This window comes from Carassius auratus, unplaced genomic scaffold (assembly GCF_003368295.1).
Source record: "Carassius auratus strain Wakin unplaced genomic scaffold, ASM336829v1 scaf_tig00030051, whole genome shotgun sequence".
NCBI classification, from domain to species: Eukaryota; Metazoa; Chordata; class Actinopteri; order Cypriniformes; family Cyprinidae; genus Carassius; species Carassius auratus.
In genome coordinates this window covers 47501-71364 of record NW_020525823.1, presented here as the reverse complement: position 1 = coordinate 71364, position 23864 = coordinate 47501, and the positions used below count along the sequence as shown (strand labels likewise).

Genomic DNA, 23864 nt, shown 5'->3' with positions numbered 1-23864 from the left:
CATGGTAAAACTTATGTTTGCCCACATGCAGAGTCATACAAGTCAAAAAATGAAAATTGACAATTGTTGTCACAGAGCAAATTATAAGGAAATAAGGAACCAAATAAAGAAATTAGACAAATATTTAGTGCATATAGTGCATATAAGTTTGTATACGTGTGCGTGTGTGTATTTCCTTAAATATAAAAATAATTAGAAAAAAATATTAGCAGCAGAGCTGTTTGCAATATTGATAATAATTGATATGAAATGTTTCCTGAGCACCAAATCAGCATATTAGAATGAATTCTGAGGGATCATGTGACACTGAAGATGGATGCTCAAAATTCAGCGTTGCCATCATCACAGAACTAAATTACATAAAATTACAATAAAAACCCTTATTTCAAACTGAAATAATATTTCACAATTTCTTTCATCTTCTGTTTTTTAGGTTGAATCCTGCTCCGCTTCCTGAATCTTTCACATAATTGGGTCTCATTTCTGTAACTGAATAAAATCCGGTAGACTCCTCTGCCGTGCAAGGTCAGCAAGTGTACACTCAAATCTGCCCCTCCCTTAATTCCAAGATCATGAATATTTCATGTTGTGGTAAGAAAAAAGAAAGACAAAGGGGGGTGTGGCCAATCAAATAACCCAGGGGACAGGCGGTGTGTAGCCCCCTCCTCATCAGCACAGACACACAGATAAAGCAGAACCTGCTGCTCCATCCACCCACACAGACAGACTGATACTTTCTCGTTCAGCTCTCGTGTCCATACACTGCATCGCGGTAAGACTTTCTACACTCCAATATTCTGGATGCTTTTAGAGGTGGCGTTGTATTCTTTCTACTTATTTTCAGAGAGATAGTCTGACATGTCTAGAGATTTAAAGAGAGAAGCAGAGAAATTACTCTGAGAAGCAGGGCACAGAACAAAGACAGAGGCGAGACATTCCCAGTTCCCATAAAGGCAGGATGGCCTACGGTCATCTGACTTGGCAGATTGGAAATTATTTTAAGGAACACATTCCTAAATGTGAGCACCAGCTAGGCAATTTTTCATAGATAGATTGAATTATTATAGTGTTACACAATTTAAATAAAAAATAAAAAAATGGGTGAGACATTGGTCAAATGAGGCCCTCACTAAACTCCACTGAAGATGTTTGTTCATTTTTTATCTGTTTAAGCTTGAGGAACAAATATGAATTTATTTGCATAAGTAAAATCATACATGTGACCCTGGACCACAAAACCAGTCTGAAGTGTCACATTTTCAAAATTGAGATTTATACATCATCTGAAAGCTGAAAAAAATTACTATTTGTAAATCTGGAATCTGAGGGTGCAAGAAATTTGCCTTTAAAGTTGTCCAAATGAAGTCCTTAGCAATGCATATTATTAATTAAAAATGAAGTTTTTATATATTTACGGTAGGAAATGTACAAAATATCTTCATGGAACATGATCTGTACTTTATGTCACAAGAATTCTTGGCATAAAAGAAAAATCTGTAATTTTGACCCATACAATGTTTTATTGCCTATTGCTAAAAATATACCCCAGCGACTTAAGACTGGTTTTGTGGTTCAGGGTCACATATATTAAACATGTATTTTGTTTGGTCTATAGTGCAGAAACATGTCTGACAAGCCCAACATGACAGAAATCACATCCTTTGACAAAACCAAGCTCAGGAAGACAGAGACCCAAGAAAAAAATCCCTTGCCAACCAAAGAAAGTGAGTATCTGATCCTGAAACAGTGGCTGAAGATCTCATGGTGATTATGTAATGATCAGTATTTTGTTTTGTTTTTAATATATTGGTAATTTCTCACTTAAAAATGTGTTAAAAAATGTAATTCAGGAAATTAATTGCATATGAAATGAAATAAATATTTCAGGGTTTGTGATTTTCTAGATTCATCAGTACCTTCCCATAATTTGATTTGGAAAGTAATATGTTTAAAAAATCCTCTGAAATATAGGCCTAATATGTGTTTTTTTTTTTTTTTTTTTTACAGTGTTTTTTAATGATATGCAACAAGTTATTTCAAGTTATATACATATATTTTTTTTATCACGTTATTTTTTCTCTTGCTCTGCAGAATAAAATCAATTAACTTTTTTTTTTCCACTTGAAACACTTCTCAAAGCCTGTCTTCTTGTGATGTTTTGTTTTTTTGTTTTTTTTTGCTGCAGCTATTGAACAGGAGAGGCAGGGAGAGTCCACGCCTTGAACGCAACGCGGTCACACACCAGAAGGGGATGACTGAGATCAACAAGAGAAGGACTTGGGGGGAATTGAACCAGTAACTGATGTGTTATTTGTTTCATAGTTTTGTTTGTTAGAGAACTAAATAAAAATAAAAGTACGAAATTTCTACGAATGCATTTTATCCAGTGGTGCCATACGATCATTTAAATGCATTAACGGTATGACGACTGGCAGCATAGTCGTAACCATTTAAGTCCTAACAAGATCTAAACAAGTCCTAACACAAGTCCAAACAATTCTAACATTAAGTCGGTGGGCTCGCATCCCAGCCTCCTTGGAATCTAGTGTTATGGTTATAATTTACGCAACAAACATTAAAAACACGAAGAGAGGTAAGTCACATGCGCTCAGTAGAACTCACTGGTCATTTCTAACGTACTTTCTTAAGTTTGCATCGAGTTGTAGGCTATTCGCAGTGGATGTTCACACAAAAGACATCAGCAACGACGTCTAAGACGTAGGCTATACTTGGTAAACATAATATAACCACAAATTATTGGTAAGAACGCGTCTACAAAACGAATGAATAGGCCTACAATTTTAAATTTGTTTTTGTAAAATATAGCATTCTGAACTCCTGACACTTCATTTTAGCAAAGCATTTTTAAAAGATTTTACCACTAGATGGCACTATAGAACTTCCGTTCGTTGCCATAGACTCTTTTTTACATTTTGTTATTTTATTATTAGACTTCAATAAACACAAAGTACAGTTAGAACTACAATAATACACATGAAAATATAAAACACAAACATAATATAAAGAAACCATACATCCTAACTTTACTTTATTGTGATGCTTCCACATACACAGTAGGCTATACAGAAGCACGAAATGTCGTTTCTTATGGACCAAGGTGCAAAGACACTTAAAAAAAAATGTATGTGTATATATATATATATATATATATATATATATATATATATATATATATACAAACATACATACATACACACACATGTTCATGACAACAGGGATCAGACATAAGAGCACATTAAATAAAATTAGCAATAAACATGACGAGCACAATAAATATAACAAGGCAGAAGTATTAAATGAAGTAGAAATGTGAAATTGTAGCCATGTAAGAAATGTTAGAGTGTAAGATTAAAGTGCTTGTGCACAATTGAGGTGGCTCACAGCAGATATTATGTTAGAATATGTGCATTTGCAAAGAGTGTCTTTAGTGCACATTGGGGGAGTTGAGTGCAGATGAATGAAAACTGACCATTGTGCAGTTGTGCAAGAGTGTCCAGTGCACATGAAAGTGCAGATGTATGCAAAATGTCCATTGGAGTGTTTTTTTTTTTTAATTGTAGCTTGTCAGTATAACTATAAAACTATGATGCATTTAATATTAAATATTAAAATAATAATTAGTTATTATGCCAAGTTTTAATGCCAGGTATGTTATCTTTGTTTTAAGTTTTTAAGTTTAGAATAGGCCTACATGCATTCCCGTAGCACGTGTAGCATATAATCCTACATTATAAATCCATCCATACTTCAAAATGCTTGTCCTCTGTAGGATCGTGAGGATGCTGGAGGTCTTACATTATATTCATATTAATTATTATAATATAATATAGCTCTATATAATCTCTCCACATGGACAGCTTGCAGGACATCTGGGTCTGTTTATTGGTAATGTTGTTATGCTGAGTCTAAATGCTGAGTAAAACTGAGGTGGGGATTCAATTTAAAGTGTTCTTTTGACACACCGATGTATAACAATAGGCTACATGACTGAGGCATGAGTACATTACAGTTTGTTTTAATACCCAAGGCTTTACATTAATAAAAAAACAAAGTCACATTTGGAGAGATGCATTCAGTTTGTAAACATAAAAAAGGAACATTAAAAACAACACAGTCACGAATTAACAATCAAACTCAGTATGAGAAAAATGAAGCTGGCACCAGCTGGTGTAAACATTACGTTATGCCGGTTAGACCAAGAAACAACTGCAGGACTGAGTCTGAAGGTTGATGATGAGAAGAATGTGATAAGAGGGTGTTTGTGTACCAAAGAGGCTATTATTACAGTAATGACTAGTGAGTTCATATCACGGTTTCGGCCAAACTGCATTATCAATAACAATAATCTGATTGTGAACCAAAAAAATGTCAAGAGAGATTATAAATATAAATTAATAAACATAACATATTGTCATAATGTTCTGTTGTTTTTCCCGGACATAAATATTTCAACATAACTGCTTGATTGCTTATTAATATTTTTAACCAAAAATCATATGATGTGACCAACAAAGACACATGTTAGAGAAACAATCAGCAGACGCTCATGACTGTGTGTCAGGGAAAAGAAGTCTTTCAAAATACCAGATAATTTGAGTCTGGTTAGTGTAGGTCATAAACATTTGTGATTTGTTGGTATCAGCACATTTCTGCGGTCTTGGTACATTTTTAAATTAGAATTTTAAATTACTGAATATATTTTAATTAATCATTAATCCGTTTAGAGAAAACAATCATCTAAGTATCATTCTCTGTCACGTTTGTAATGGCACACAGTTAGAATAAGAAACTGTTATCAGAAGGCCTGGCCAGTACTAGTTATCGTTCAGGGACAGAATGGATGTGCCCTGGCAGCACTTTATTATTTCTCATTATAAGTAAAGTATCCCTCTCTCTTATCATGAGAATGCTTCTGACTTTCTGGATTGAGGGTGGAAAGACTAAAATGACTTACACTAAACTATAGCTAATTGAATAGTTGGCACTTCTTGGTAAGATCTTGGTAAGGTTTGGATATACTGCTTTTATCCAAAACTAGGTTAAATGCAAAATGCTATCCTAACCTCAAACAAACAGACTCCTGATATTACAGTGACGTGAAGGTGTCCAGTACACTGATCTTGTTCCAGTGAATTTTAATAAAAGTCTTTCTTCCATGACTGTTTTGTACTTTCCACTATGTGACCTCAGACAGGACACACTCTATTGTTGCTGCTACACTGATCTGAAGAGAACACGATGGTAAAGAAGTAATTTTTACAATATTCATCCTATGCAGATGGAAAGCATATTTAAAATTAAAGGAATAATCATAAGTACAATTACAAGTGAAACTACGACAACAACACTTAAATCTTTGTGAGCCAATTTGTTGCAACAGAACAGCTATAAGTCATAAACAATATGCCTGCTAACCTTTTCTGTATACAGTTATACCCAATTTTGCATGACACCTAAAACCCTAAAATGACCATAACCATGAAATAAAAAATTGAACTTCACAGCTCAACTAGAGCACGATTTCAAACAGAATGAATGTAAGTGGTTTTATAAAATAAGCTCAACATTTCTGTCACTTTCTCCAAACCTTTGGCTCATTCACTTCCATTCAATCTCATTGTAATCCCATTGTTCTCTCTTTTTCAGTCTTTAAAAAACATTATGATGGGGATTTGTATTGAATTGAAATAATCGGAATACATTAACTCTACATAAAAATAAATGTAGAAAAAAAATGTTAGTCAGAAATTTGCTAGTACATTTCAAAATTAGAGCAAATAAACAAACTTAACATGAATTAAACAATTTTGAATTAAAAAAAAAAAACTAATAGCAATAACATTAGTTTTATTTAGAAATTAAGCTTTTACAGTGTACACAATCTCAGTTATTTTACATTACATTAAGTCATTTAGCAGATGCATTTATAGAAGCTTTTTTTAAAAATAGGAAACAGGCAGGTAGTAAATAAATAGAGTGCAAGTCTAAAAGGTGCAAGTGTCTTTTTTTAAGAATAGAATTCGAATAGACAGCGGTAGAGTTAGAAGAAATGTGATTTTAGCCAATTCTTGAAGATGGCTAAGGACTCTTGATTGAGTTGGGCAGGCCATTCCACCAGGAGGGAATGTTTAATTTAAAAGTCTTTGATTTAAAAAAAAAAAAAAAGTAAAATAAGAGACAAGTCAAATATATACAGTTTTGTTTCAGTTTTATTCCAAAATGTCATATTACATCCAGAGAATGAATAGCAAACAGTACAAAAATCATCATCATCCCAACTGTTTATTTCTGGCATATATGACTTAAATGCCCTTCATAGGGTCATAGTTCCATTACAAAAATAAAATAGCTTCATTTGAACCATCCTCAGATGTAGATTGCAAATGTAGATTACAGTTACCTTCAGAATGGTTGTAAATAAAGAGTAAGGAAGGCACTGAATCAAACAGCAGCAGAAGCTGCATTTTCACCATAACATCCACCAAACTCAAAACACTCCTCCCCACAACAGAAACACTTGACCTGAGCATTTCATCATTTAGATAAAGTAAAAAATAAAGCCTGGAGGCAATAATGAAGGAATCCACAGCTGGTGTGATCATCCCTCAGAACATGAGCACTGGTAGAACAGTACGAGTCAGTCCATTTTCACATCCATCACATATCCATCACAAACTGGTCGTCATCAACTGTGGAGAAAAAGAATGAGACAGAAGGGTTAGAGGGTTCAAAGTTGTGTTACGGTGAACTCTTCCTAGAAAAAAATAACTGAAAGCGACACTCCTTTCACATGAAGCATGGTACACCCTCAGGATATTCCCCGATAGGGAAATCAGACTTGCCAAACTCTGAGCAGGTCAGATGCATTTTTGTTTGCTTTTCTCATGAACTGACTTCAGTCACACCAAAATGTGACCATGAGCTTAGAATAAAGGGGAGAAAAAGGAAAATGGATGTGGCAGCCTAGGGAAAATTATCAGTTAACCTTTTTTTTTTAAATCAGTATAACTTCTCAGCATAAATTCTTTGAGTTTTTAACTCTACTTAGTACTTGCATTTGGGTCAGTTCTTTGTCTGGATGCATTTACAAAATACATTAAATGACTTTGAATTCCCCTTCTATGATGAATTTGTTTTTAACTTCTGAATTAACATGTTTTTAGATATATATATAAAAAAAGTTTTATATCATTTAAATAACCTAATAATTTATTAAATATTAAAATAAAATGTACAAATGCATTTGTGGTGTAAGGAAAATGTTGCGTTTTTCAAAACCAATTGAAACCAGCATGAATACAAAGAGTACATTTCTAAAAGCAGATATTTATAAGACTTTATTTATAAGATTGAAAACTGTATACATTACATGTTAGAGACGCCAAATTGAATTAAGATGAAGAACAAAAAACAAGTGTAAGCATAATAATAAAAAATAAAAGATGGAAATGATAAGGAGTGACTTACCAGTGAGCTCTTTGTTGCCATTCTCCTGCTCTGCTGGTTGCAGTGAGGGTCTGGTGACCCCTGGTATGTCGGGGAGGCAGCAGGGTGGGGTGTGAGCGAGGGGCGAGTTTCGACATTCCAAAAGAAACTTTCGATCATAGATGATCCGTGTTCCTGCAGGGAAAATATCAAAATTAGTTTAAGAGGTTCAGCCTATTAAAAAAAAAAAAAAAAAAAAAAGTTGGCATAAGTCTTTAGCATTTTTTGCTTCAAGTAACTTCTTTCCTGTTGAGCTCTGCTCCAAGAATTCAGAAAAACATGTTGTGTCTCCCAAGTGAAAGTCTGTAATGTAGTTTAGCTCATATTAGAGTAATGGAAACAGCTGAATGAAGAGCCGACTAGGGTGCTTTCTAAATGCATGCAGGCAAAAACACTCAAAAACAAGGTGCCCCAGTATAGATGTCCTGTAGTAACCCAAGTAGCAAGAAAATTAAGCAACATCATCCATTACTGCACAAGGACCAAGTGTGATTGGACTGACTGAGGTCTGACTTAAGAAACAAGTTGTTATATATGACAACATTTTTAATTCAATATGATGTGCTGCATCTCATTTGGTCATTAAAACGAATACATATGTGAGATATTAGTCAAAGCTTGATGGGTTTTTATGGATAAATGTGCTGTAACTAAAGGTCGATTGATATAACAGCCACTGGCTTGGTTTCAAAAACTGAAGCAAGTCACATTTATTAATGTGAGCTTTAATAACCACGTGATCAATGTTGACAGTTGTGGCGTAATGCAGTTCGCGGATAGGCGTTTATTACATTGTATTACTTTATTTTGTTTATATTAACGAGTTTAAATTTTAACTTTTTTCAATGTTATATCATGCCTTCATTTAGTTTACCATTTTAAATTAGCTTTATGAGGTTAGGTATTTTCTGTTATCTTTGTCCCAGACCCAATTTGTTTACACACACACATATATATATATATATATATATATATATATATAAAAATAATAACGACACAGTATGATAAACAACTTCGATATTTATTAAACATATAGGTGTACTTGTGTTTAACAGTGCGAAAAAGGTGAAAACTAAAATATTATTTGCGATGCGTTCCGAATTAGTCTTAGCATACATACTGTGAGATGTTGTAGAAATGACACTAGCGTTCATGGCTTTCAGAATGAACATTAATTTTACAGAATTCTGTGATGCACGTGCGTTCGCTTTTAACCTTTGTTAGCAGACAAATTAAACTACCTATAGTCTAACGTTAAAGGGTGCTTTAAATTAATTTCGTGCAGGTCCATTGGGCTAAATGTGAGCATGATTAAAACAAACACACATTCCTTTAAATCCAAATGCAGCTGACGACAGTAAATCACGGAATTGCTTAAAAGGCAACGAGCCGCTTGTAAAAATCGCATTGCCTCTGGCGTTATGACCGCGCAATGCAAACTATCAATTACTTACGTCATACAAAAACAAAGTGCGCTCGGGTTCCAACCATGTGGGAAAAACTCGCGCACAAAACAATTAACTTTACTAGTTCTAAAGTACATCCTGCGGTTAAGAATAAGCACACCAGGTCATGCTACCTCCAGGAGTTGTTGAAAACACGGTTCCTCCAGGAGTTTGACTGTAGCTGTCGAGGAGTGGAGACCGGTAGCAGCGGCTTGGAATCGGGCAGGTCGACGAGGCTTCGCAGCTGGTTGACATGGTGAACCTGAATCTAAGCTCGAGACTTGAATGAACACGCTAAGATCTTGGCCGATATGTCGTAAAATTGTGTGTCTGTGCGCTGCACAAGTAGTGAATCTCGAGGGAGGAGATTTCTGACGTGCTGCAAACGTGGAAATCTGGCCAATCAGGGGGATGATTCCACCACCGACGCCAGTAGCCCCTCACTGCAGAACGCAAGATCAAGGGGGCGTGGTTGGATACACCTCTAAGAGGTGGAGATAGGTGGGTTTAGGGGTGGAGATGGGTGGGTTTAGGTATCATGGGGTAGAGACCGTAGAGACGGGTAGGTTTAGATTTAGATATACGTAAGGTGGGAGGATCCAACCACGCACCCGTCTCACAACGCCAAGTATAGGTCTCTGCAGGAAATTAATGGGAGTTACGAGATCAAGGTGTTTTTACACCATGATACCTGATTGGTTGATGTAATAGTGACGTTAGGTTTAGGGGTGGGGTTGGGTAAGGGGGATCATTTAGATTGCATGATTCAGAAACACCCAGCAGTTTCAAAACACCCAGATGGTGATAAACGCCCACTTTTGCTCTGCAGAGACCTAAGTCTCCACAACGCTGAGGCCCTCTGCAAGGACCAAGTGTTTACAGCCATTTCATGGAACGTAAACTCTTCGAACAGCACGAGATTTTCGGAGAGGTTCAGTTGGGTACATGATGTGAACTCTGCGATAAGATATGACAACACCTTGTGCTGTACTAAAAGCCCAATCTCAGGATGACCTGTCCTCTCTACATATGCCTCCCATATTTGCAGTAAAATGTGTAATTTCATGCAAGACTATATTAGTGTTGTTCTATATCCCAACAGTCCTTTATTTTATTTTTTTTGTCGTACAAGTTGTGCTGCCCATATCCTAAGACATCACTTTAATTCCTGGTAGATCACCAGATTTTCAAAAAACATAGTCATTCTAAAAATGTGAAAAGTTATGCCACAGAATATTTTCTTAACATTACGCACTAGTTCCTGTGCTTTACCTTATAGTTACCCACAAAATGGTCATACTTTTAACAGAACATGGATTGTGAGCTGTCACCTATGTAAAAAAAAATAAAAAAATAAAAAACTGATCAAAATAACACACACCAGATACATTTCCAACTTTTTATTGAATATTAAGGTAAATATTTCACATTAATACAGGCTACATAAAGTAGAGCCACTATACGACATGAAATTTACTCTCATTTTTAACCCTTTTTCAGTATGTAAACAATTATACAGGTATTTACCACTCTAAAAGGTCTGATTTCGTTCTTTAAGCAATCATCTAGGTCTTGGCCAAGTATAAATAGCGCACTGTCCTACTGAGCCCTGCCGACCAAGATCACTTTTATGTTGGGCTTAAATGTCAAAATGGCTATACTACTCAGAATGTATCCTGTTGAACAGGCAATTGATTTGTTCATAGACAGTGGTAAACGCATTAAATCCACACTGGATTCTTTCTTTTTAGTTAGGCACATCAAGGGTGTCCATCTCAAATTTCTGAACTTGTTTAACATTTTTTTTGGGGACACATCTAGGTTAATACCACGTCTCAGTAATTAGGTAATTATCTTGTTCTTTTTAACGTGTTTCTTGTTACTGCTCCTAGGCCTCTCGATCAATGTTTAGTTGACATGATTCAGATGCACATTTCCCACATGTGGGGCCCAAGTGCCTGGCCATACCTGCAACAAAGATTCAAAGAGTTAGATGGCAAAAAGGGCTGTAACTTCCAGAAACACTTTCAGGCGAGGTCCACGAAGAGCAATTACCTGCTGTGGGTCTGAATTCTCAGCAGTGTTGGGAACAACCTTTAGGATGGGATTCCAGGCAGGGTCAGATGTGTGAAGACCATTGTATACAGGGCCTCCAGGACCCTCCGCCATCTGTGGGTGAGGAGGGATCATCGTGCCACCGTACATTGACATTGGCAACCCCTACACAGTCCATAAAACCAAACATTTGGAATAAATCCACAAATTAAAATGATAAAACAACCAAAAAGATTAAGCATAATAATGATAATTATATATATTTATTTAAAAAAAAATTTTTTTTTTAAAGAGTTACTGTACAGTACGTACTTTTGAAAAATCCATGAAGTTGGTGGGAAGAGCTTGGTGGTAAGTGTTAGAAGGAGCCACAATCCCAGTATCATCTCGTTCCATAGCCTGGTGCTGAGAGAAGGCCGACGGTTCCTGCATCTGGTGGTGCATCACTGGTCCTCCCATCAGGGGCTGAGACCAGCCTGACATCGTCTCTGTGAAAAACAGAGACCGATATTTATTATCTTTTAAACCCAGCACTTCACATTTAGTGCAATGAGTTACATAAAAACAATTGTCATTACATAAGCAAATATGTTTAGTAACATCTAGAACAATGTGTTAAATGTTGACTACATCTCAGTCACAGACGCACCGGTGGCACTGCCCACTCCAAAAGACCAGATGCCACCCTGTCCAACTGGTGGGGTGTAGCTGGTGGGCAACATGGTGTGGTTGACTGAGCCAGTTTGCCGAATGCGGGCCAGGCGCTCTGTTCCAATTGGAGGGGGCACTTTGCGGTCCTGCTGGTTGGAGTTACTAGGTTTTGTCTGGATCAAAGCGGGAGTCACCGTAGATGTGCAAAGAGGTGAGGATGCCCCGGAAGACACGGAAGGTGCTGGAGACTCACCTAAAATCAATGAGAAATGAAGGGACCATCAAGAAAGAACACATGAGCAATAAAAAATAATGCTGTCCGTGGTACATCTGCATCAGAAATACTTATTCACGTACAAGAGGTGGAGGCACTCCAGGGATGGGGAGAGAAGTGCTGGCGGCTGAAGGATGGTGTGCCCATAGGAGCAGGACCTGGTAGGTACACAGGGCTGGCAGATATGCTAGTGGTAAAGTTGGGGAGCGCAGTGGACACAGACATAGAGTTGTCCATGGGGTGCATACCTGTGATACAGGGTGAACATTAAAAAAAAATTGACCTTCAGCACAAAACAAAGAAGCAAGGGGGTGTCCAATCCTGGTCTTGAAGGGCCACCTTCCTACACAGTTTAGCTCCAACCCTAATTAAACGCACCTGAACCAGCTAATCAAGGTCTTCAGCCCTAGAAATTTTCAGACAGGTGTGTTGAAGCAGGATGATGCATGAAGGTGGTCCACCAGGAGCAAGACATGACACACTTAAGGTCAAGACTGCACTCACCAATGGGACTGGAGACAATTCGCTGAGAGGAACAGCGATACCCGGGAGCTTTTGAGCCATCGGGAGGAGGCATTACACTTTCAATCTGCCCCATTCCACTTATGTAGGCGTTAGGTGGGGCGCTGTAGGACTGCTCCGGAGGGGTACATGCAGGTAGATGGCAGGCACCCCAAACCTGGTTGTTGCCCACCTGGTTGCTGTCAAAGATGCTGCTAAAGTGATTGAAGATAGCCGCAGGGCCAAAGTTAGGGGGCAATTGCGCTTTTCCACTGTGCAGGTGCATTTGAGAGCCATTTATCATGCCCATAGCAGAGGACATTGGATGAGAGGGAGGGGGCATGCCTGCTGGAGCCAGGCTGGGTTGAGGTTGAGGCTGTTGCTGTTTGAGGAGTTCCTGTGAGGCTCCCGGAGGCACAAACACAGACTGCTGCTCTGGAGTCATGGTGTAGTAGGGTGCCGGAGGCTGCATGCGTGGGGGCACACCGGGTACGTTGGGGGTGGAGTAATGAGGTAAGGCGCTGCTGGTATTAGTGACTGTGCTGCTGCAGGTTGGAGGTGGCAGGCGTGTGATGGGGTGAGATGAGGCTGGCTGTGATGAGGAAGAGGAACTGGGTTCTGTGCTGGAGGGAAAGTGTGACGGAAGTGGCTGCCGGCTCTCGGGCTGTAAAGGCAGCATCGAGGGGCCAGAGGGAGACGAGGTGAAGTGCAAGGGAGCAGAGGGGCTGGGCCCATCAGATGGAGCTACTGCAGCGGGTGTGGCGAGCTCTGTGACGGGCTTCTCTTTAACAGGGGTGCTAAGGCTGGCTGGCTCTGGTTTGTGGGCAGGGGTATGCTGTGGAGGTGGAGCACTGGGTGCAGATGGAGGTGGAGGGGTCGTAGGGGTTGTGGGAGCACAGCTAATGGGAGAGGGAGCAACTTGTGCCGAGGGAGCACTGCTGCCGGTAGAGGCAACAGTAACTCCAGCCCCAGACTTAGGATCTGTCGAGAAGAGCTGCTTCCTGACAGAGGAAGGCGTGGGGTTGTTGGCGGGTGCGGTACTGGTGGGAGAAGTGGTGGAGGCAGTGGGAGTCGAGGTGCTGGACATGAAAGCAGTGGGATGCTCAGTGTGGCCCGGAGCAGAGCTGGCGGGACGTGGAACAGAATTACCACTGTGTTTGGGTGAGCTGTTAGCACTACCAGGGCTCACAGGACGAACAGGGAAAGGACCCCAAGTGTTGGGAGAGGATGAGAAAGTGCCACCAAACTGTGCCATGGGTAATCGAGGGTGGCGGATCTGGTTCATAGTCTGGGCTGCTAGAAGGGCCAGCTGAGGATGAGCATATGCAAGTGGTGGCAAAGAAACGAAGGGGGGCCTGACGCCCGGTGCCATACTCTTGCCCAATTTGCCAGCCTGCTGAGCTGTGAAGTTGGTGGAGGATTGGAAAGACACACTGGAGGAGGGCACTACAGATGGCAGGCCTTTTGAACTGGCCGCAGTAGTGCTTGTGGCCCCAGTGGAGGTTGTGTAGGTGGCGCTGATTCTGGTGTTGGCGCCAGGCAGCCGGATGTGGTTACGAGGGATCAGGTCCTCTAGCTCTTTGGCTGGGTCTTGGATCAGCGCGTTGATTAGCTGCACAGCATGCCGTGTTGACTCAGTGCCACCTCTGCAAACCAAGAGATGAAACATATGTAAGAAATTCCAGCAAAGAGAATCAGTCAGTTGCTAGTGTCCTAAAAATTATCTGAATGATTTTTACCTGATTGTAATCATTCTCTCTCCATTTTTGTCCTTCTGTTTGTCCACGTCGATGTGTGCACCTGTAACGTCTTGAATGGCCGTAATGTTACAACCACCTCTACCCATAATCCGAGACACCACAGAGGCAGGGACAGAGAGCTTCTTGGATCTAAGGGAGAAATGACAAAACCTAGATTTTTGCCCAAGTGAAACATTGCAACACATTATGCCAGTGTCTGCAAGCACCTTTAAATTTTATTGCACGTTTTTAGGTTTTAAGTACATCTAGAGAGCTTATGCTTAAGTTTCTAAGATATTCGGATCCTTAGACATGGCTTATGTCCTTGCTTCACTGTAAATGTGTTTTATCCTGTCATTTTTAGATTGCAACATTAACAAAAGTGCCCCTCACCTCCGAACCACCTCTTTCCACCCCTCTTCTCTCTTCTGGCCCCTCTTTGGACTAGTGAAATTCATCTTACTGTTGGGCGAGGTGACTGGCAGTGAAATGGTCTTGAACGAAGGGGGCAGGGAACTGGGGGGCAAGTCACTGTTGATCTCATGAGATCTGTTAATGTGAAAAGAAACATCTTCCTAAAAACATTTTACTTTAGTTTTTTTGCAAAAATGGAAATGCAGTATCTTGTCAAACCACAAGAAAGACTTCTCTTTGCAATTTGCAGTTACTACCTCTAGTGACATGTAGCATTTTACTACCAAAGTTCAAGAAAACTAGGGAGTACATCAACACTTACTTATGGTGTGGTTTGGAGATGGAGACCATGACCTTCTCCTCACGAGAGCCCAGCAGTGATGGCCCCTGTCTCTTCTCACTTACGACATGCAGCTGGTTAGAGCATGGAAGGACCAAAGGTGCAGGAGAGGACAACGATGAAGACAGATCAGGGAGCTCCTGACTCTTACTGCCGCTGCTGCTCTCACTGTTGCAGTCGGTGCTATCTAGATTTGAGTCACTCGTGCCTCCCGGTGCCCCACCCCCTCGAGGTTCTCCATGGATCTTATTTTTGTCAGCTTTCTGCTGCGCCAACGCCACCTGTGGGTCCTGAAGAATTATCGGTTCGGTAGGTGAATCCTTTGTCTTGTTCTTTTTGCGATTGGTGCTTGGTGTGGTGGCCACACTGGCTCGCTTTTTGCCGAACGTGTTAGTGAAGGTTGTGGAGGTGGCGGAGATGCCGATAGTTGTGGTGGTGGTAGCACTTGGGGGCTCAATGGGAACCTCCACTTCTGAAAGGGGAAAAAACAACGACAAAAGGTTAACGATGCATCAAAATCCAGAACAGAAATGGTTTACAGAAACTTTACAGTTGTTCACTTGAACTGAAGCCGCTAAAACAATTTGTTAGCAACATTACAGAGTGCCAGAATGCCATTTGTTGTTTAAATTGTGACAAAGTCTGACTTTTCTTAATTAGTTAATTTTGTTCCATATCAAAAGTAACAAATCACAAAGCTAACTACAATTATAAGATAGGAAATAAGGGTCAGTGAAGTTTTTTTTTTTTTTTAGAAAATAGCATATTGATTATAAAAAAAGCAAACTGAAGCTGAAGGTAGGAATTGTCTGTGAAATCTGGGTATAAACAGACAAGGTGTTCCTCACCTTCTGCTGAGTCATCTTTTTGATCCTGCATCTCACAGAAAACCTCTTTCACTTTAGCCTCCTCTTCCTCCAGCTTCCTCTTCTGCTCTTCCTTCTTTTTCTTGCGCTTCTCCTTTCTCTTCTCTCGCTTTGCAGCCAGAGCCTGCTTTTTGCTTTCTTCACGAGACTATGACATAATTTGAGAAGAACTTAGTTCACCATGATACATCATGCTGCATAATGTTGTGACTAATATAAAAATCCTCAGTTAGTTAGCTCAATAATTAGACTAACTGGTCATCTGAAGAAACGAACCTTCTCCAGATCAAGTTCCTTAAGTAGAATGCTGGCGTTCTTGTTCGCCTCAGCCGCCTGCTGATCTTTGGCTTTGACAATGGTCTCCATGCACTGATGACACTTCTTCAGCAGTTCCTGTAGAGATACAATGTAAATGTGAATTCAAGACTTCTGTCAAATCATGCAACTAGTCCTCTATGGGTATATAGGGCTGTGTTTTTTGTCTTTTATACCTTGTCTGCAATAGTTGCAATGTATCTCATGCACTCAATGTCAGATGGGAACTGGTTGACTTCCTTCACCAGGTACTGCACCACTTTTATGTGACCCTAAAAAGGATATATTTCAGGCTGGAATGCTTTACAAAAGATTATCATCCATTATTTTTCTACAAAAGGGTAGCATTGACACCTAGTCATAAGCCAAGATGTTCATCAGTCCTATGGACAGCATGACAAACTGCTCACCTTGCGAAATGCTGCCATGAGGGGGGTTATTTTGCGGTTGTCTGCTGCATCCACATCAGCTCCAGCCTGCACCAACAGCTGCACCACATCAAAGTGGCCACCGTTAGCAGCAAGCCACAAAGGGGTGTTCCCCTTCTTATTTCGCACGTCAATGTGAGCCCCTCTACATTAACAGACCAGAAACAGGAGCATGAGATGCTACATTTTGGATAGAGGACTGAGTGGTACTGTACACTACCAGTGTTACAAAGACATACCTGCTAATGAGAAGCTCACAGAACTTGTAGTGACCCTTGTCTGCAGCAATAGTAAGGGCAGTGTCACGAGAGGAGGGAAACTGGAGGGGCATTGACATCCGCCCCTTTATCCAACAGCACACGGCCCACTTCAGCATAACCACCAGACGCAGCCTCCATGAGAGGGGTAAGGCCAGTCTAGGAGAAGAAAAGTCCCATTAAAATTTAAATTCATATTAAGGTTATAAACCAACATTCTGCAAAACTTAACGTGCTAGGTTTTCATTTTTTAATTTTGCTTTTGCAATTTTATGGCAAAAGAACAAGAGAAGAGCATTTACAATTTTTAAATGCATTTTTACACACACTACACAAGGACCACACTGCCCAAGTAACAACACGTGGACAGGTGAGCACAGACCTTAGCGCGGTGTTCCACGTTGGCCTTCCGGTCCAGAAGCAAGCTGACAACTTCTGCTCGGCCTTGGAAGCAGGCCAAGGTCAGCGCTGTGTTACGATTGGTCTCGATCTGTGCATTGATGTCCGAGCCCATGTCTAACAACAGCTTCACCGCAGGCACGTGGCCGTTCATGGCTGCCAACATGAGCGGAGAAATGCCCAGCTTACTGCCAGTCCTGAAAGAGAAGGAAGTGTATACTGTTAAAACAAACAGTGTCTTGACATAAGTCTTAAGACAACTGATCAAATCAATGGGAACAGATGTACTGACCTAGAGTTGATCTCAGCACCAGCATTCAGAAGGATCTTGATGATGTTGACGTAGCCCCAGAGGCCGCCAGGCTGAGCGGGGTGTAGTCAGAAACGTTACGGTGCTCCTTATTAGCCCCACGGAGCAACAACAGCTCCACCACCTGCAAAGATGGAGATAAAGCAATGTACTTCCAAGTCTTTGGTGCATTTTGGATGGTTTATGAGGCAGAGTTAAAAATGTTAGGGGTACCTCTTGTCTACCACCCGAGCAGGCGAGGGACAGAGGGGTGTCTTTGGTCCTCTCAGACTGAGCTTCAATGTCCCCTCCCTTGTCCAGTAGGATCTCCACCACACCCACATGGCCCGCAGTGGCAGCTAGGATTAAGGGAGTGAACCCTGTGGACAGACACATAGAGCGACACTCAACATCTCTGTAAATGTACTATACCGATACAACTTCACGGAACAAATGATGGAGTCTCTTACCCTTCTTGTCTCTGTGCTCGATTTTAGCCCCACGTGCAATGAGCACTGAGACGAGCTCTTCATGGCCACCAGCACAGGCCAGAGTCAGTGCCGTGTCATGATTGCTCTCAGTCTGAAGGGAAAATAGATAATTCGCTTGAAAACAAATATGAACAAATCTATGATGTCTGCAAATTTTCCACAGCAGTCATTTTGCTTCATGTGTGTTAAATGCAGAGAATATGGTCTTACATGCGCGTCAATGTCCACTGAGGGGTACAGAGGGAGCATGGAGGATGGGGAGACTGTGTTGATGGGCGTCTGTGCGGAGGGCTGAGGGGAGGGCGAAGTTGTAGTGTTTACCACAGGTACTCTGTTGTTCACAGCTGCAAAGACAAGAGTCAGACCAGTGTTATTTTAGTATAATTTACTATTTTAGTACTTCTACATATTTTGAATCGCTTTTATTTTTATATTTAGTTTTCATTTAGTCATTTTATGTGCAAAAGAGATTTTAGCTAATTTGAAGACCGCCTGAATTGGCTCAATCAGAAGTTTCCTTTCACCTGTACTGCAGAATTTCCCATAAAAAAAGAAGTTAAGTGCTCATCTCTAATCATTTTAATCATCAGTTATAAATCTTTATTTGCTATTGCTAGTCGTTGCTAGACAATTGGGGGAGGGATATTCATGTTCTAGAGAATTTTGAGTAGGAAAATTTGGTTTGATTGGCCATATTTGTACACATATACCCCCATTTGTGCAGAGAGAAAGACTATACATTTTACACGTGTAGATATACACAACTTTTGGGAGCAAACTAGCTCAATTTCCTATCATTAGTTGACATCCTGAAAGGAAACAAAGACAGCCACAGTGAGCTCACCCGCCATGATGTCATCAAGCGTATCTGTGAGCGTCTGTGCGGGCGTGGCGACCATGAGTCCGTCGGGTGCCTGTGCGAGAAGCCCTGGCCCCAACCCCGTCAGCTGCTGACCCAGCAGCACCCTCTGCAGGTCTGGACTGCTGCTTCCCGGGTAGTCTGCGTTACTGAAGTCTGTGGACTGCTGCGGGGTGAGAGGCTGGATGGGAACGAAGCTGGTCTGAAGAGGAGGACTCTGGAGGACCAGGTTCTGAGGCGGAGGTGGTGGTGGTAGTTGTGTTGCCTCTCTGTACAGAATGGTGTCCACCTGTGGCAGCTTGGCACAGTCGATATTGTCTTCATCATCCTCCTCCTCATCATCTTCGTCATCCTCGTACTCCTCATTGGTAGGGGTGGGCCTGTGGTCCTCCTCTCTGCGATTAACCTCGCACTCATTGTCAGAGCCCAGCTGTGTGGCCCGCAGGGGCAGGGGGGTGCCGGGGCATCTCCACCCCTGCCGCCTGGCCCAGCTCCTCCTTGAGCCCCTTGGTCTCCATGTATTCTTTGGTGAACTGCTGCTGCGTCTTCAGCTGCAACTGCCGCTCCACCTTCTGCAGCTCCTTCAAGATCTTCTTCTTCTTCTGCACCTGCTCCTCCCGACTCTTCTTTAACTCCTCGATTTTGTCTTTGGTGAGTGGCTCACCCTGGATGAGCTCGAGCGAATGCATCTGGGCCTTCTCAATGGCACTGATGCGCTGGCCCAGCTCGTTGAGCTTGCCCTCCGTCTCCTCGACGATGCATTCCAGAGGCTGGTACGGGTGGAAGGGCGGCAGTAGATCGGCGTCTAGGCCACCTGAGACTACGGAGTTGTTTTGAAGAGAGCTCAGCCTCTGCTTGGACGCACCTAAGAGAAAAGCCAAACAAATGCTCAAACCCAAGAACCCCACAATTCTTGCATGGGTGCAACTCATCAACAGTGTCTAGTCATTCTAATCAACTGAATGTGTTTCTCTGCTGCCCAAGGCATTTCAATACTCAAAGGTATTACAAGATGGTTTAAAGTGGGAAAGCAAATACATTTAAAATCACATACATTTTCAAGTGCAGATGGATTATAATTGTACTTCTAATTATATTTTAGGATGTAGCCTATTCTTGCAAGCATTATAAATAGTTTGTTTCTAGTGCAGAACCTTGTTTATCTTAATTTGATGATGTACACTCACCTAAAGGATTATTAGGAACACCATACTAATACTGTGTTTGACCCCCTTTCACCTTCAGAACTGCCTTAATTCTATGTGGCATTGATTCAACAAGGAGCCGAAAGCATTCTTTAGAAATGTTGGCCCATATTGATAGGATAGCATCTTGCAGTTGATGGAGATTTGTGGAATGCACATCCAGGGCACGAAGCTCCCGTTCCACCACATCCCAAAGATGCTCTATTGCGTTGAGATCTGGTGAATCGGGGGCCATTTTAGTAAAGTGAACTCCTTGTCATGTTCAAGAAACCAATTTGAAATGATTCGAGCTTTGTGACATGGTGCATTATCCTGCTGGAAGTATCCATCAGAGGATGGGTACATGGTGGTCATAAAGTGATGGACATGGTCAGAAACAATGCTCAGGTAGGGCCGTGGCATTTAAACGATGCCCAATTGGCACTAAGGGGCCTAAGTGTGCCAAGAAAACATCCCCCACACCATTACACCACCAACACCAGCCTGCACAGTGGTAACCAGGCATGATGGATCCATGTTCTCATTCTGTTTACGCCAAATTCTCAACAGAAATCGAGACTCATCAGACCAGGCAACATTTTTCCAGTCTTCAACTGTCCAATTTTGGTGAGCTCGTACAAATTGTAGCCTCTTTTTCCTATTTGTAGTGGAGATGAGTGGTATCCGGTGTGGTCTTCTGCTGTTGTAGTCCATCCGCCTCAAGGTTGTGCTTGTTGTGGCTTCACAAATGCTTTGCTGCATACCTCGTTTGTAGCGAGTGGTTATTTCAGTCAAAGTTGCTCTTCTATCAGTTTGAATCAGTCGGCCTATTCTCCTCTGACCTCTAGCATCAACAAGACATTTTCACCCACAGGACTGCCACATACTGGATGTTTTTCCCTTTTCACACCATTGTTTGTAAACACTAGAAATGGTTGTGCATGAAAATCCCATTAACTACCAGATTGTGAAATACTCAGACCGGCCCATCTGGCTACAACAACCATGTCACGCTCAAAATTGCTTAAATCACCTTTCTTTCCCATTCTGACATTCAGTTTGGAGTTCAGGAGATTGTCTTGACCAGGACCACACCCCTAAATGCATTGAAGGAACCTCCATGTTATCGGTTGATTAGATAATTGCATTAATTAGAAATTGAACAGATGTTCCTAATAATCCTTTAGGTGAGTGTATATTGAGCAGAGGTTGATGTTAAATACATTTATAAGATACATATCTGAAGAAAAATGCACTTTTGGTCAGCTTCACCTAATGTGCAGGCGTGAATTAGACAAAAACAATCATTTGGCATTGGGTGTGAAAGCACCGTTCTTCTGCGCTTCGGATCGCGCTCAGTGTGGAAAGGCCTTAAGTGAACTCTTCATTTGTGAACTGATAGCAAAGAACTGATCATCCAACATCAGTTCATAAATGCCATGTTCACACCGTCAGTCAAAATCTGATCAGTTTATCAAAGCGGTCAGACTGAAACAGAGTTCCAGAAATGTGATTTGAATAAATTTTTTAACCACAAATGAATATAGCTTGAAACGGATTTGTAAAACCCTTTTTTGCCATTCAACCTTGCTAAATATGATTGGATTCCCATGGGATACGTACACAAATCATATTTGGACTGACAATCTAAACAAGGCTATAGTTATCTTAAGCAACACATCTAGCGGATTTGAATACCTTTACTAGACAAACAAACCTTTGCTTGTAACGGGAGGGGGCGTGGGGATGGTGGAGGGCACTCTGTCTGGCTCCTGGGGGGGCACCACCATAGCCAGGGCTTGGAACGGGACTCGAGGGGCCTGTATGTCAAACAAAATTAACAACCTATTAAGTAAAAGTGCAAACTATTATATTAAACATTCATGTTGCATACAAAAAGCATTTGGTAAAAGAGGGTAATTTGTAGTGACTGTTAGATTGTGTACATATCCGCTCACCTGAGAAGTGTCATGAGAGGGGGGTGTGAGCTGGGACAGGTCAGGGGCAGGGACTGACAGAATGTTGTTTGGGTAGTCTAGCAAGTAGGACACCACATTAGTGTGACCACCTTTAGCAGCTTCAATCAGCATCGTGGACCCATCCTGTGAGCAGAAGAGAAACTCTAATTAACAGAGGACTGACCAGAGCCTGTATGACCACATAACACCCATTAGCATCTGTAGAGTGTAATTCTCAGGGAGGCTGAAATCCTCACCTTCAGTCTGTGGGTGGGGTCAGCACCATGGGCCAACAGCAGCTCTACCACAGCCAGGTGGCCTCCGGCACAAGCCAGAGAAACCACTGTGTGATCGTTGTTGGCTGTTGCTCTATTCACATTAGCACCTGCACACGTAAATGTGAAAACGTATTTCAAAATTCAATGCAAAACAACAAATGGGGAAAATCTCCCTTAAAGTTGTCCAAATGAAGTTCTTAGCTATGGATATTACTAATCAAAAATTAAGGTTTTATATATTTATGGTAGGAAATTTACGAAATATCCTCATGGAGCACGATCTTTACTCAATATCCTAATGATTTCTGGCATAAAAGAAAAATCGGTAATTTTGACCCATACAATGTTTTTTGGCTATTGCTACAAATGTACCCCAGCAACTTAAGACTGGTTTTGTGGTCCAGGGTCACATATACTACATTTGAAAACGTTGGGTTCAGTAAGTACTTAACACTTTTATTCAGCATGCACACATTAAATTGATCAAGAGTGGCAGTAAACAATTTGTAATGTTACGAAAGATTTAGATTTTCAAATAAATGCTGTTCTTTTGAATTTATAAAATGGATCAATGTTTCCACAAAAAAATTAAGCAGCACAACTGTTTTCAACACAGACAAGACATTTTGAGTACCACTGTGCTGATAGCAAAGACCCAATTAACAGGTGACAAATTTATTGTTGACAATTTTCATTAACATTTATTGTCAGTTTCATTGTTTGTTGCAGCCTAAGTTTTGAACATGGCAACTTGCCTTTGCTGATAAGAAACTGCACAGTGCACAGGTGTCCTGCTCTGGCCGCTTTCATCAGTGGAGTCCTGCCCCCTTCTGATTCATGTTCCTGACAAACAAAGACACCAGTAAGCTCCAAAAAGGCTTTAATTTCATAAAACACAAAATAAATAAAAATGCAATAAAAGTAAACCGGGATATCCACAAACCAGGTCAGCCCCTGTTTGCAGCAGCACATCGGCCACATCTGTGTGTCCGTTCTCACAGGCGTATGTCAGAGCAGTGTCACCCGTGGCAGTTGTGGCATGGACATTAGCCCCTGAGCAGACACAGAGTAGTGTGTGAACACAGTGTCATATAAAAAGGAGTGGTTTCAAAAATAACATCCGACACAAGTCTTCACCTGCAGCCAACAAGTATTTGACCAGCTCCAGATGCCCCTCTTGTGCAGCTTCCATGAGCGGGGTCGAGCAACCCAACTCAATGTCCGCCCCAGCTTTGATGAGGAAATCAGCCACCTCTAGGAAGCCTCCGCAACACGCCAGAGTCAACGCCGTCTCCTGCGTCTCCTCTGTCTGAGCGTTAATATTTGCACCTAAACCAGCAAAAAAATAAAACAATCATATGAACAATAAATTAACAAAGAAAACTCTGCAGAAATACAAAGCTTGCGGTGATAAAACTTAGACAGGGCTCCAAACTGCGACTAAATGGGCACATTTTGCAACCATTTTTTCTGCCGGTGCGACTAATTTTTCTGAGCGGTCGCAATGGCGTGAACACCGCGTTGCCCAATTCATAAGCTCTGCCATTTATGTTGCATTTGTGAAACATCAAATGGCAAATGAAACTAAACTTAAAAATACATCATGCCACAATTA

The 23864-nt window shown here is 41.1% G+C and overlaps 3 protein-coding genes across 4 annotated transcripts in view; 1 reads left to right on the top strand and 2 right to left on the bottom strand.

Moving 5' to 3' along the window:
* The first annotated feature begins 651 nt into the window (after nucleotides 1-651).
* Nucleotides 652-2279, top strand: LOC113080004 (thymosin beta-like). 2 transcript variants are annotated; one of them, XM_026252248.1, is made up of 3 exons: nucleotides 652-772; nucleotides 1616-1724; nucleotides 2186-2279. In XM_026252248.1, exons 2-3 carry the CDS (start codon nucleotides 1625-1627, stop codon nucleotides 2221-2223), a joined length of 138 nt encoding a protein of 45 aa, XP_026108033.1. In that variant the 5' UTR covers nucleotides 652-772; nucleotides 1616-1624; the 3' UTR covers nucleotides 2224-2279. The 2 variants fall into 2 exon arrangements, with proteins under 2 accessions (XP_026108033.1, XP_026108034.1); XM_026252249.1 differs by lacking the exon at nucleotides 652-772 and adding an exon at nucleotides 784-1019.
* Nucleotides 2280-6278: 3999 nt separating this feature from the next.
* On the bottom strand, nucleotides 6279-9302 carry LOC113079989 (eukaryotic translation initiation factor 4E-binding protein 3-like). Its single transcript, XM_026252234.1, has 3 exons — nucleotides 9086-9302; nucleotides 7489-7641; nucleotides 6279-6710 (listed from the first exon to the last, which is right to left on the bottom strand). Exons 1-3 carry the CDS (start codon nucleotides 9204-9206, stop codon nucleotides 6679-6681), a joined length of 306 nt encoding a protein of 101 aa, XP_026108019.1. The 5' UTR covers nucleotides 9207-9302; the 3' UTR covers nucleotides 6279-6678.
* A 1034-nt stretch (nucleotides 9303-10336) lies between these two features.
* The window catches only part of LOC113080009 (ankyrin repeat and KH domain-containing protein 1-like), a 39644-nt gene continuing 26116 nt past the window's right edge, over nucleotides 10337-23864 (bottom strand). Inside the window, 29 exon segments of the mRNA XM_026252254.1 lie at nucleotides 10337-10919; nucleotides 11007-11171; nucleotides 11319-11494; nucleotides 11656-11910; nucleotides 12015-12179; nucleotides 12436-14078; nucleotides 14172-14321; nucleotides 14565-14720; nucleotides 14908-15397; nucleotides 15774-15939; nucleotides 16068-16184; nucleotides 16283-16378; nucleotides 16517-16679; nucleotides 16774-16850; nucleotides 16852-16950; nucleotides 17174-17387; nucleotides 17483-17540; nucleotides 17543-17624; nucleotides 17714-17859; nucleotides 17950-18061; nucleotides 18181-18314; nucleotides 18815-19292; nucleotides 19294-19694; nucleotides 21731-21833; nucleotides 21972-22115; nucleotides 22229-22356; nucleotides 23005-23092; nucleotides 23193-23302; nucleotides 23387-23578. Of these exon segments, the coding sequence (XP_026108039.1) occupies nucleotides 10860-10919; nucleotides 11007-11171; nucleotides 11319-11494; nucleotides 11656-11910; nucleotides 12015-12179; nucleotides 12436-14078; nucleotides 14172-14321; nucleotides 14565-14720; nucleotides 14908-15397; nucleotides 15774-15939; nucleotides 16068-16184; nucleotides 16283-16378; nucleotides 16517-16679; nucleotides 16774-16850; nucleotides 16852-16950; nucleotides 17174-17387; nucleotides 17483-17540; nucleotides 17543-17624; nucleotides 17714-17859; nucleotides 17950-18061; nucleotides 18181-18314; nucleotides 18815-19292; nucleotides 19294-19694; nucleotides 21731-21833; nucleotides 21972-22115; nucleotides 22229-22356; nucleotides 23005-23092; nucleotides 23193-23302; nucleotides 23387-23578 (6368 nt within the window). The 3' untranslated portion in view covers nucleotides 10337-10859.